Source organism: Oncorhynchus kisutch, linkage group LG3 (genome assembly GCF_002021735.2).
Source record: "Oncorhynchus kisutch isolate 150728-3 linkage group LG3, Okis_V2, whole genome shotgun sequence".
NCBI lineage: Eukaryota > Metazoa > Chordata > Actinopteri > Salmoniformes > Salmonidae > Oncorhynchus > Oncorhynchus kisutch.
Window position 1 is genome coordinate 42,313,649 of NC_034176.2, and position 14,123 is coordinate 42,327,771.

At 40.9% G+C, this 14,123-nt stretch overlaps 1 protein-coding gene across 1 annotated transcript in view; it reads right to left on the reverse strand.

The window, feature by feature from the left end:
* Positions 1–14,123, reverse strand: part of ipo11 (importin 11) — a 232,990-nt gene that overhangs the window by 187,337 nt on the left and 31,530 nt on the right. The window contains exon 5 of the mRNA XM_031806455.1: positions 11,828–12,031. Within this exon, the coding sequence (XP_031662315.1) occupies positions 11,828–12,031 (204 nt within the window). The remainder of the gene's footprint in view (positions 1–11,827; positions 12,032–14,123) is intronic.

The window sequence follows — 14,123 nt, forward strand, 5'->3', positions numbered from 1 at the left end:
TGGGTGCACCCCAGCCACACTTAAGGTCCTAAATGATACCATAACCTCCATGGATAAAAGACAGTACTGTGAAGCCGTCTTCATCGACCTGGCCAAGGCTTTTGACTCTGTCAATCACCGCATTCTTATCGGCAGACTCAACCACCTTGGTTTCTCAAATTACTGCATCGCCTGGATCACCAACTACTTCTCAGACAGAGTTCAGTGTGTCAAATCGGAGGGTCTGTTGTCCGGACCTCTGGTAATCTCTATGGGGTGCCACAGGGGTCAATTCTCGGGCCAACTCTTTTCTCTGTATAAATCAATGATGTCACTCTTGCTGCTGGTAATTTTCTGATCCACCTCTACGCAGAGGACACCATTCTGTATACATCTGGCCCTTCTTTGGACACTGTGCTAACAAACCGCCAAACAAGCTTCAATGCCATACAACACTCCTTCTGTGGCCTCCAACTCCTTTTAAATGCAAGTAAAACTAAATGCATGCTCTTCAACCGATTGCTGCCCGACTAGCATCACTACTCTGGACGGTTCTGACTTAGAATATGTGGACAACTACAAACACCTAGGTGTCTGGTTAGACTGTAAACTCTCCTTCCAGACTCACATTAAGCATCTCCAATCCGAAATTAAATCTAGAATCTGCTTCCTATTTCTCAACAAAGCCTCCTTCACTCATGTTGCCAAACACACCCTCATAAAACTGACTACCCTTCCGATCCTCGACTTCGGCAATGTCATTTACAAGATAGACTACATCCAGTTTGCTGAGTAGAGTGTTGGAGGCTATCACAGTGACATCCGTTTTGTTACCAAAGCCCCATATACTACCCACCCATGCTCTTGTTGGCTGGCCCTCACCACATAAGCCCCACCTGATCTCAGCTCACTGGTCACCATAGCAACACCCACCCGTAGCACGCGCTCCAGCAGGTATATTTCACTGGTCATCCCCAAAGCCAACACTTCCTTTGGCCGCCTTTCCTTCCAATTCTCTGCTGCCAATGACTGGAACGAATTGCAAAAATCACTGAAGCTGGAGACTTATATCTCCCTCTCTAAATTTAAGCATCAGCTGTCAGAGCAGCTTACCAATCACTGTACCTGTACACAGCCAATCTGTAAATAGCACACCCAACTACCTCATCCCCATATTGTTATTTATCCTCTTGCTCTTTCGCACCCCAGTATCTCTACTTGCACATCATCATCTGCACATCTGTCACTCCAGTGTTAATGCTAAATTGTAATTATGTCGCCTCTATGGCCTATTTATTGCCTCACCTCCCTACTCTTTTACATTTGCACGGTGCATAGATTTATCTTTTGTGTTATTGGCTGTACGTTTGTTTATTCCATGTGTAACTCTGTGTTGTTGTTTTTGTCACACTGCTTTGCTTTATCTTGGTCAGGTCGCAGTTGTAAATGAGAACTTGTCCTTAACTGGCCTACCTGCTTAAATAAAGGTGCAATAACATTTGTTTTTAATTCCCCAGGTGGAAGATTCCCAGAATCAAGACATAATAAACAGCAAATACGGAATCCTTCATCCAGGATCTCTGAAAAACCTGGGAATTTGGAGAATATAACTTAAACTTCGTTCTGAATAAGGAGATAGCCAGTCAAGAAACCCAGGGATGGACTATTAAGCCTGACATGGAAGGTTATGAGCACATGGAAAAGTGCCATAATAAAAGTATCTAATCCACTCATGAGGGACCTGGAGAGGAGCTGTATAAATAATAAATCCAATCCGTTATTAATATTATGTGAAACCACAGGGGTCTTATATAAGACTGTGTGATATAAACCAATAAAGCAGCCTTCATTGGTTGAATTACATATTATAAAACAGTTTGTTCGGATCCTGGATGATGATTGGCTGATAGCAGGGAGTTATACACCTCAATCCCCAGGTAAAGCCTGTTCATTATCAATTCATATCCAGTGTCCCACAGCCTAGCCAGGCAATTCATATAGTTAATCTTTCCAGGAAAAAAGTACGTAGACATTATTTCCCCATGCTATGTTGCAGCTATTTCAGCACCACGGAGGGAGTCTCTGCAACTGGGGCCTGCCAAAGATCATCTACAACATTGTCAAGATAGTCGAGTGGCAGCTCTACCAATGGAAATATAAGTCCTCAATGATATGAGGCATGCGAGAACAGGCAGGACCATTCTAGCAAATGAGAGGGCAGATACGCATGTGCACCGCAGTCGTTTTTTATCAAAGTTCCCAGAATGCCACGTGCATACCCTTATATCAGTACGTTTGTAACAGCCTAAAGATTACTAAACTTCAATTCGATCACATAAGCCTGACGTAATTCGACACTCTCATAGACCACCATACAAAAAAAGCGCTTCTCACATGGACAGATTTTGGGTGCCTCTTCCTCTCTGGCCGCGCCTAGCTCCACACCAGAGCTCTTAATGAGTGATATACTGTGGAAAGGGCTGTGAGCAACACATACATATTTGTCAGGAAGAAAAAATCCCACTTAGGATTTCTATTGTTCCCATTAACCTTTTGCCTAGCATTTGGTTTGGAACAGTTGAACTTTGTCTAAACCTTGCTGCCTGCCTATCCGACCTGTGCAACAATGTTGCATTTTATTTTTGCGATCTCGACCGTGCGATAGTGAAGAATGAATGTGATGAGACTGACAGCTTCTCTGAGCCAGGGAAATTATAATTATCAGGATCACTATATTGGATATTTCCCCCAAAAAAGGCAATAGAAAAGGGTGAAAATGCATAGTTTACTGTCATTCCAGCTCCTTGATGTGATTATGTTAGTTGGCTAGCTAGCAAAGGAGAAGTAGCTAGCTTGCTTGGCAGCCTTTTTTTGCTTAGAATGTCCATGCCAATAGAATGGAAAACCAGCCAGTTTGGCTAGCAACTTCAGAATATCAGAACTAATATCAGAATATCTGAACTTTTGACTGGACTATATCCTATGGTGGAAGGATGAAAAAAATGTACTCAAATAATGTTGATCGAAAACATGTCATTAACCTTTTTATATATATATATGCAACAGTTTTATCTGAGCAATAAGGCCTTAGACCCAGGAATTTTCATGAATAACACCCTCTTAAGAGCTGTTTCCTCGGCCCTTCGCTTCACTTCAGTAGAGTCCATTAAAGCCTATAAAAGGGCATACAACACTAGTCTGTTTGGGCCTTCTGAACGAGACCCTGGTAGACCTTCTGTTAGGGGCAGGACAATACCAGGATCGCAATGCTCATTCGTATCATGGCAAAGAAAAACACGAAGCGGATTTAACTTCTTTAGGAAAGCAGCCATAATGTTGGAAGACAACATATTTATTTGTCAAGTTATAATAAATAATATTTTACATACAGCATGTTTTTAAAGGACCAAATAGTTTGGTCTGTATTGTGTTTACATTTTTGCCATGGAAGATTTTTTGCGAAGCTGGTATCGTCCCGGACCTACTTTCTGCAGCGAGGAAACATTTCACAAAGGAAATTTACAGTGGTACAAGTACTATGCAGCAGGTAGCCTCGAGGTTAGAGCGTTGGGCCAGAATCTGGTTTGAATCCTGAAGTTGAATTAATGTCATTGTGAATCCCTATTGCTCCAGGTGTGCTGGACAATGGTGATCCTGGACGCGACCCCACACCCTGCGGGTGTCTCAGGGGGAGTTGGGATATGCAAGACAAATATTTCCATTACACACTTTCACCGATGAACACTTGTATACGTGTGTAAAAGGACAAATATAAGCATCCCCCAAAGTATTATTATATGCTTAACTCTGTGCAGCAGTCCCCCCCCTGGCAGTGAGACTAAGATTTGGATTATGTATAAATGACTAGTATGTCCTCTACGGTTCCAGAAGCTTCCAGTCCACCAGCCAACCTTTTTTGCATCGTTTTCAAAGCATTAAAAGCCCAAACTCAGCTCGAGTTGGATAATTTTCATATGTATAGGCTATTATATGTCTAATTCATGTCATTACAATAAAAATTTTAAATGCATCATATATTCATAAGCTTAATGGCTCCCATGGTGATAGTAATCTATTGGCCCATTTTCATTCCATTCAAGTCATTAATTTACGAATCATCTGCAAAGCTTAATATAGCATTTCACCCAGTGTGATATTCTTTATTGGTAAAGAACTACTGGTTCTTTACCAAAACCCCAATTCAAAAGACATGCTAAATGGTAACTCTCAACCCCAATTTCAGCCTTTGCCCAAACCCTTCAAATAATAATACATTTTTAAAAAATGCGTTCAGATGAGAAGTTGTGGGTGGGGGGAATTGCGCATAAATATTCATTTTGGGGGTGGGTGAACAGTTGAACCTGACGGCAACACTTTCTTACTAAAGCATACTTACCAGGAGTCCACTGTCACGCTCTGATGATAAAATGATGTGCATCGAGAGCATATACAGCTCTTGATAGTTAGTGCACAGCGGTAAGGCAGCGAGTTCCTTACATCTATTGCCACTTGTGGTGTAAGTCTGAATCGACCACGGGGCACCTCCATCTTTGAACTGTGGACTCACATTTAACGTGGTAACATGTTGGGAAGAAAAGTGCAATCATCACCTTGAAAATGAAGATAAGGGTCCTCAATTCCATCCAACCAGTATTTCAGTATTTACGCAGAAGCTCTTCTTCCAATGGTCAAATTAACTCACAGATTGGTCGTGGGTACTGTATAAAAACAGACTACTACAAGGGCGACCCCTCTCACAGGAACGATTTCACTTTTCAGAATTATAAGTGTGTGGGCACGAGATGATTATTGTAAGAAAATTATAAAAAGTCATTTAAAAAAAGATCTGCCCCACGTGGGATTAGAACTCACAACCATTAAACTATGACCCAACTGTCTTAGCAGACTGCGACACAAAGTCATAGCAGGTAGAAAAAAATACTACGAGTTGACATGACACCATTGTCATCTATTTCTTGTCACGATGGATGTAGCTACAAATAAAAACCTATAATCCTCATAGCCTAAGTGTGTTTTTTTTCTTCATAAAAGCACATTAGAAGTGTATGAAACAGAAAGCAAAAAACATTGAATTTGGTCATATGTGGGAATATGGCTTACTGCTTTTAGAATGTTGTGTAACGTCAGTAGTCTACTCAAGAAAGCATGCAGAATATGTTGGCACACTCCATTTAACAAGAACATTGCCAAATAAGGAGCACCTGTCACCTGCTTTTATAGTAAACCTTGAGGAAGTACCACTCAGCACATCTAGAAAAGAGTGTATTTCATACCGAACCCTTACCTTGAGATGATGTAATAGAACCTTCTGAAGGAGCCTTGACATCACGATTTCAATGGGAGGGTTGAACCGCTAGGGGCAAAGAGCACTACACTACTTAAAATACCTAAATATATCCCTTTTGACAAACTATCAAAATGAAGACCAGAATTGACATGTCTCACTACAACTAAGCCTAAAACATCTGATTGTTGAAGATTTTTTTTGTTCATGAAAGTTACTCTTTGTGATTCCTCTCTCATTCTCTCCTCACTTATGCTCTACTCCCTTTCTCCATCTCTCAGTAATATTTCCTCCCTGCATCTCATCCTCCCTCTCTCCCCATTCCTCAGTCATTTTTCTACCAGCAGCCCACGAGGCAGTCATGTGCAGCTGGCAGAGTGCCAGTGTTTACAGGGAGCAGCCAGTGGCCAATTAAACCGAGAGCCAGTTAATGTCCCATCCATTGGTGCCACTCAATTGTCCAGGAGAAGAAAAAATCCCATTGCAAAATAATGCTTTGATGGAAACACTTTTGACTGGTCATGCTTATCGATTTGTAGGTTAATTTGCATAATTTCGTGAATATTAAATTGGTGTGTGTACATCATATTAATTATGTGTTTTATTTATCACACTCGTATAACATACAGATACAGAAACTTTGAGCGGAAAATCTGTCAGTGTGAGAGCTGCTGCTACAGCATTTCAAACAGCAAATGAATGCAGGCAACGGAAGGCAGGCAACTTGCAATGAGCTGGAGGCAGCATGCATTTGGAAAACATATGCCTAGTTGTTTGAAACCTGAACATTTTACTACATCCTATGAGGCATGCTTTACCTTGCGTCAAAGTAGCCAAGCCAAAATCAGACCACATCTGCGGAGGCAATTATTTTATATAAACTTCCTTTCATTGTCCAGTAGCCAAAGGCACAATCCTAGTCATATTACATTTCTATTTTAGTCATTTAGCACACACTCTTATTCAGAACGACTTACTGTAGCAATTAGGGTTAGGTACCTTGCTCAATCTATGCTAGTTGTTGCATATCCGACCTAGAATATGTGAACATCTATAAGTACCTAGGTTTCTGGCTAGACTGTAAACTCTCCTTCCAGACTCATATCAAACATCTCCAATCTAAAATCAAATCTAGAGTCGGCTTTCTAGTTCGCAACAAAGCCTCCTTCACTCACGCCGCCAAACTTACCCTAGTAAAACTGACTATCCTACCGATCCTCGACTTCGGCGATGTCATCTACAAAATAGCTTCCAACACTCTACTCAGCAAACTGGATGCAGTTTATCACTGTGCCATCCGTTTTGTTACTAAAGCACCTTATACCACCCACCACTGCGACCTGTATGCTCTAGTCGGCTGGCCCTCGCTACATATTCGTCGCCAGACCAACTCCAGGTCATCTACAAGTCCATGCTAGGTAAAGCTCCGCCTTATCTCAGTTCACTGGTCACGATGGCAACACCCACCCGTAGCACGCGCTCCAGCAGGTGTATCTCACTGATCATCCCTAAAGCCAACACCTAATTTGGCCGCCTTTCCTTCCAGTTCTCTGCTGCCTGTGACTGGAACGAATTGCAAAAATCGCTGAAGTTGGAGACTTTTATCTCCCTCACCAACTTTAAACATCTGCTATCTGAGCAGCTAACCGATCGCTGCAGCTGTACATAGTCCATCGGTAAATAGCCCACCCATTTCACCTACCTCATCCCCATACTGTTTTTATTTATTTACTTTTCTGCTCTTTTGCACAGCAGTATCTATACCTGCACATGACCATCTGATCATTTATCACTCCAGTGTTAATCTGCTAAATTGTAATTATTCGCCTACCTCCTCATGCCTTTTGCACACAATGTATATAGACTCTTTTTTTCTACTGTGTTATTGACTTGTTTATTGTTTACTCCATGTCTAACTCTGTGTTATTATCTGTTCACACTGCTATGCTTTATCTTGGCCAGGTCGCAGTTGTAAATGAGAACTTGTTCTCAACTAGCCTACCTGGTGAAATATTCTTTTTCAAATCAAATTAGATCTGTCCTCTTTCTAAATGTCTAATGGATATTTTCATCTGTCACGTGAAAACGCGAGCATGAGCGGTGCGTGTTTTCCCACTAATTGCATTACGGAACGAACATTTGTGCATAGCCTACTGCCTTGTGCGCATTGCTGTGCTTAAAATGTGAACAAGCTAAACGTTCTGATCTGTAGCATCAGACTCATTGCATTTTACTTTTCTTTTATGTAGCCTACTGGTTGTATGAATTTGGGATCCATCGCCCCACAACTGTCCCAGAGTGTATAGAATAGGACATTTCGTTCACTCCAAGCTGACCAATAGAATAGGTCAACTTCTATACTATGGGGGAATAGTAGATTGACATAGGCTAGTGATTTTGCTGTTCGTGAGCTGAGGAAAAGTAAAATGTGGACAGTTATTCTAACATCTTCAAAGTGCACATCAGAATTCAGTAAGAAGGACCGCACATCATTGCATCCTTGACTTGTATTAATACGAATTACCATAATCTAAATGGGATTTCTGTCATTCTGAGCACTGTGAGTGGACACCATATGGGTCCCATAAATTTCTCAAACGATGCCAGTCAAATATTCAGCGACACATTTTCCTAACTGAAACCCTGGTGCGTGTTTATCAGTCCGTCCAACCTGTCTGGGAGAACTGACACACCTGGGAGTAAAGTGTTACTCCCATGTTTCATGAGCTGAAATAAAACATGTTCCAAACACACAAAAAGCTTATTTCTCAAATTTTTCACAAATGTATTTACATCCCTGTTAGTGAGCATTTCTCATTTGCAAAGATAATCCTTCCACCTGACAGGTGTGGCATATCAAGAAGCTGATTCAACAGCATGATCATTACACAGGTACATCTTGTGCCGGGGCCAATAAAAGGCAACTCTAAAATGTGCGTTTTTGTCACAACACAATGCCACAATGTCTCAAGTTGAAGGAATGCGCAATTGGCATGCTGGCTGCAGAAATGTCTACCAGAGCTGTTACCAGAGAATGTAACGTTCATTTCTCTACCATAAGCCGCCTCAAACGTCATTTTATAAAATTTGGCAGTACGTCCAACCGGCCTCACAACCTCAGACCACGTGTACGGCGTTGTGTGGGCGAGCAGTTTGTGGATGTCAACGTTGTGAACAGAGTGCCCAATGTAGCAGTGTGGCAGTGAGGTTACGGTACGGGCAGGCATAAGCTACGGACAACGAACTAAAATGCATTTTATCAATGGCAATTTCAATAAATAGAAATACCATGATGAGATCCTGAGGCCCACTGTGACACACATTTTGAATGTATCTGTGACCAGACACATATCTGTATTCCCAGTGTTGTGAAATCCATAGATTAGGGCATCATTTATTTATTTAAATCGACTGATTTCCTCATGGACCGTAACTCAGTAAAATCGTTGAAGTTGTTTCATGTTGCGTTTACATTTTTGTTATTATTTCACAACATAAAATATCAAACAAATTTCCATTTTATTTTTATAAATATGATATAATACTTTGGCCATATGGACCAGCCCTACAAAGGTGAAAAAATTCACAGGGGAAATTGAAATTGGATACGATTCATTATCGATGAATGTGGAGCTCTGGTTGCCCAATGCCATGGACTAGTTTTTTGTCTGTTTCTTGGTGTTTTCTATGAGCCACCGCGTTGACACTGGGTTGTGCGGAGGATAGCTGTGTTTGTTGATGGGCCATTTAGTACTGAAATCATCATCACTTCCTACATCATTAAAAATCTCAGTTTAATGAGTCTCTGAAAGACTGCCCACACAGCCCACAGTCTGACCCCACGCTTGATGTATTTTGTATAATTTTATATGCTGAGGACTTATCGTCTTTAAAAAACATGGAGGGGAAATGTTGTTACTTCAGAGTCTGAGCATCTGTACACACACACACTGCAGAGAAGTCAGCACACAGCTAAACAGAGACTCCCAGAGGCCAAGGCTGGCACAGCACGTGTATCAAACCGAGGAAGAGAGCAGCAGGGACCGGGCAGGTGGAGGAAGGAAATAAAATTGAGAACTACAGAGAATGAATGCACGAGAGAAATACAGTGCCCTTAGAAATATTCATACCCCTTGACTTAATCCACATTTTGTTGTGTTACAGCCTAAATTAAAAATGCATTAAATGTTTTTTTTTTCCCTCATGTATCACTACACACAATAACCCACAAAGTGAAAACATGTTTTTAGAAAATTGAGCAAATTGACTGAAAACGAAACAGAAATATCTAATTTACATAAGTATTCACACCCCGAAGTCAATACATGTTAGATTCACCTTTAGCAGCGATTAAAGCTGTGAGTCTTTCTGGGTAAGTCTCTAAGAGCTTTGCACACCTGGATGGTACAATATTTGCACATTCATTTTAAAATTCTTCAAGTGCCGTCAAGTTCGTCGTTGATCATAACTGGACTGCCATTCCAATGTCGCGGTAAAGATTTAAAAGCTGATTTAAGTCAAAACTGTAACTAGGCCACTCAGGAACATTCAATGTCATCTTCGTAAACAACTCCAGTGTATAGAGCGATACAGAAAAAGAGAGAGACTCACATGGGAGAGTTTGACCTTTAAGCCATGTTCTCCCGAACCACAACAGGGTTGGTACATCCTGGTACACCGCAAGCCTGTATCTTTGTAGTGACTGGGTGTATTGATGAGAGGTCGGCCGATTAATTAATGGCTGATTAATTAAGACCGATTTCAAGTTTTCATAACAATCGGGAAATCGGTATTTTTGGGCGCCTATTTGTCGATTTTAAAATATTTTTTTATACCTTTATTTAACTAAGCAGGTCAGTTAAGAACACATTCTTATTTTCAATGACGGCCTAGGAACAGTGAGTTAACTGCCTCGTTCAGGGGCAGAACGACAGATTTCACCTTGTCAGCTCAGGGGATCCAATCTTGCAGCCTTACAGTTAACTAGTCCTACGCAATAACGACCTGCCTCTCTCTCGTTGCACTCCACTAGGAGACTGCCTGTTACGCGAATGCAGTAAGCCAAGGTAAGTTGCTAGGCTAGCATTAAATTCATTAAATTCATTAAAAACAATCATAATCACTAGTTAACTACACATGGTTGATGATATTACTAGATATTATCTGGCGTGTCCTGCGTTGCATATAATCTGACTGAGCATACAAGTATCTGACTAAGCGGTGGTAGGCAGAAGCAGGCGCGTAAACATTCATTCAAACAGCACTTTTGTGCGTTTTGCCAGCAGCTCTTCGTTGTGCGTCAAGCATTGCGCTGTTTATGACTTCAAACCTATCAACTCCTGAGATGAAGCTGGTGTAACTGAAGTGAAATGGCTAGCTAGTTAGCGCGCGCTAATAGCGTTTCAAAAGTCACTCGCTCTGAACCTTCTAGTAGGTGTTCCCCTTGCCCTGCATGGGTAACGCTGCTTTGATGGTGGCTGTCGTTGTGTTGCTGGTTCGAGCCCAGGGAGGAGCGAGGAGAGGGACGAAAGCTAAACTGTTAGACACTGGCAATACTAAAGTGCCTATAAGAACATCCAATATTCAAAGGTTAATGAAATACAAATGGTATAGAGGGAAATAGTCCAATAATTCCTATAATAACTACAACCTAAAACTTCTTACCTGGGAATATTGAAGACTCATGTTAAAAGGAACCACCAGCTTTCATATGTTCATGTTCTGAGCAAGGAACTGAAATGTTAGCTTTCTTACATAGCACATATTTTACTTTCTTCTCCAACACTTTGTTTTTGCATTATTTAAACCAAATCGAACATGTTTCATCATTTACCGAGGCTAAATAGATTTTATTGATGTATTATATTAAGTTAAAATAAGTGTTCATTCAGTATTGTTTTAATTGTCATTATTACAAAAAAGGAAGAAAAAAAAGAAAACGGCCGATTAATCGGTATGGGCTTTTTTTGGGTCCTCCAATAATCGGTATCGCTATCGGCATTGAAAAATCATAAATCGGTCTACCTCTAGAATTGATACATCATCCAAAGTGTAATTAATAACTTCACCATGCGCAAAGGGATATTCAATGTCCGCTTTTTATTTTTATCCATCTAGGTGCTCTTCTTTGCGAAGCATTGGAAAACCTCCCTGGTCTTTGTGGTTGAATCTGTGTTTGAAATCCAATGCTCGACTGAGGTACCTTGCAGATAATTGTATGTGTGGGTTACATAGATGTAGTCATAAGGCTTGCCATAACAAAGGGGTTGAATACTTATTGACTAGAGACATTTCAGATTGCCATTTTTAATTAATTTATAAATATTTCATTTTGACATTATTGTGGGTAGGCCAGTGACACAAAATCTCTATTTAATCCATTTTAAATCAGGCTGTAACACAAAAATGTGGAAAAAGTTAAGGGGTGTGAATACTTTCTGAAGGCAAGTTTTTAGACTCACAAAGAGAGGAAAAAATAAAAAGGGAAAGTAAAGAAAAAGGGAAAGTGGAGAGTGAAAGAGATGTTGCGACGGGCGTCCTTACGTCTTGAAACAGTCGTTTGTCCTGGGCCAGGCGCTTGGAGGCCAGGGTCTTGGTGACGTGGTAGAAGGTGAGTAGAGCCCTGTGCTGCTGCAGCCCATCCTGACCCTTCACTGACTCAAGCAGGATGGGTATCAGCTCTGGCCACTGGCGGGGACAGTCCAGACGAGCCACCTTGGCTATCAGGACTGCTATCTGGGTGGCTATCTAGTCATACAGGAAACATATACAATAGGTTAAACATTATTAGAATAATATCAGGAATGTTTTTGGATATCCGGATAGTCAAAACACATGCATTAAAGAAAATATTTTTGTGCAACTTCAAATGGGGACTTGCTCTCTGCTTGTTGTTTCAGCACAGACAAGTGGGGGAGGGGAACAAGGGGAGCAGGTGTGTCCGACATGGACGGAGAAAGAGAGAAAGTAGCCAAACTGACTCGTAAAAGTTAAGAGTTGTTGCTGCTATAGGTTATCTATAATCTCATCTGGTAGTGTCTGTCTTGACTGCATCAAATCGATATCGATAACTAAATTAGTTAGCCAGCTAGCTAGTCAGCAAGGCTAATTGAGGCGATTTTTCTGCGCTCCACGCGTCCTTGTCTACAACAACTAACCAACCGATGCATATCTATATTCGCAGCCATGTGAAAGACAGATTAGGGCCTATTGAATTTATTTAAATTGACTGCTTTCCTTATATGAACTGCAACTCCGTGAAATCTTTGAAATTGTTACATGTTGCGTTTATATTTTTGTTTAGTGTATAAAAATCACGATCTGCCTGGTAAACACTAGTTCCTAACTTTTAAAATCACTGGGCTCTCCCGTGATTACTGGAGATATGGAACACCGGCAGCAGACACACTGGTACGTGGCTATTAAGACACACCATGTTTGATCAACAGAGCAAACCGTTTCCAGTTAGCAGCAGCTCAGTGCTAGTATGTTTGAATAGCCATTACGGTAGCAGGTTTGCCAGCATGCTGATGAAGTTGTACTGCACCAAAGTTATGGGACTGTTGTCCGAAACACTGACAAATAATCACAAAAATCCTTAGCTAGATGGCTGGTGCACTCGAATGAGTGGATAAGCCACTGGGAGTAAACAGATATAGGAATGCACTTTGGTCAAAGAGTGATGACAGACACAGAAGCCCAGTCAAGGATTTTAATGATGCAACAGAGTATACATGTAGTCTGTGTACAGAGGGAAACAGGATAAAATAAATAAAAAAATTACTACATACAATGTAAATCCAATAAACAATATTATATTAATGTCAGAAATCTCTACACAATTTACAATAAGAGAAAAATAACACCATAATTCCTCTCAGGAGAATTAACATTACAGTAACAACAACTGGAAGGCTAATTCCAATTGTACAAAATAGTAGAACTGGTGAAGAAAGTTACTCCTCTACATACAAATATCTTGTATTTACAGATAACAGCAGCAACAGGAATATTATAAAAGTGAAATAAGTATTTGTTCTGACTTACATTTGTTTAAAAAATGCACAAATATCCCTGCAAATTAACGGTCTGATCTCCACAAAAGCCAACCGAACTGAGAAATAAGATCAATTTCTATACTAACAATTGGTTGCCATGGTGAATACTCCAATAATAATTGGTAGAACACATGAAAGGAAACAAAAATAATTCACTGGAATCTCAAAATGAAAAAACATGTACATCAATAAAAGGTTCTGGTAAATCAAATTACATTTAGAGGATTCTAAATTAAAATCTACTGGGCTTTTATCCATCCACACCAGAATTAGTGTAACTAATTCAAACTTATTAAAAGCCTCCATCTTTCTTTCTACGAAGGGAGGTCTGCGTCCTCATGGTGGGCATCAGCTCCACCCGTTGTACCCCAATGTGTCTGTAGGGCAGTGCCATCGGAGTCCTAACGCGGGCTCTTCAGGGTCCACATGGTCTTGGGGGAGCCACAGTTCTGTGCTCACAGATCTTGCTTCTTTAGGGAGATGCTCAACAGCTGGGATATTACTCGCCCATTGGCTGATCTCAAATCCTTCTGTGGCAAGCAGAGTCCTTGACTTGTTCACCAGCTGGCGTGCTTCCTGGTATTCAGGGAGGCTGTGCAGGCAATTGTCGACTTAGAAGGCATGTTCCACCATCTGTAGCAAATCCTCATTACAATCCTTATGATCGCACACATGTAGCTGCAAGGCGAATGTGGCATAAAAGAGGCTGCAGGTTGTGCCAAAAGGAAGCACCTGTCATTCATAGACGATTGAGGTCATCTGAACAGGCACTGTTGTTCCTT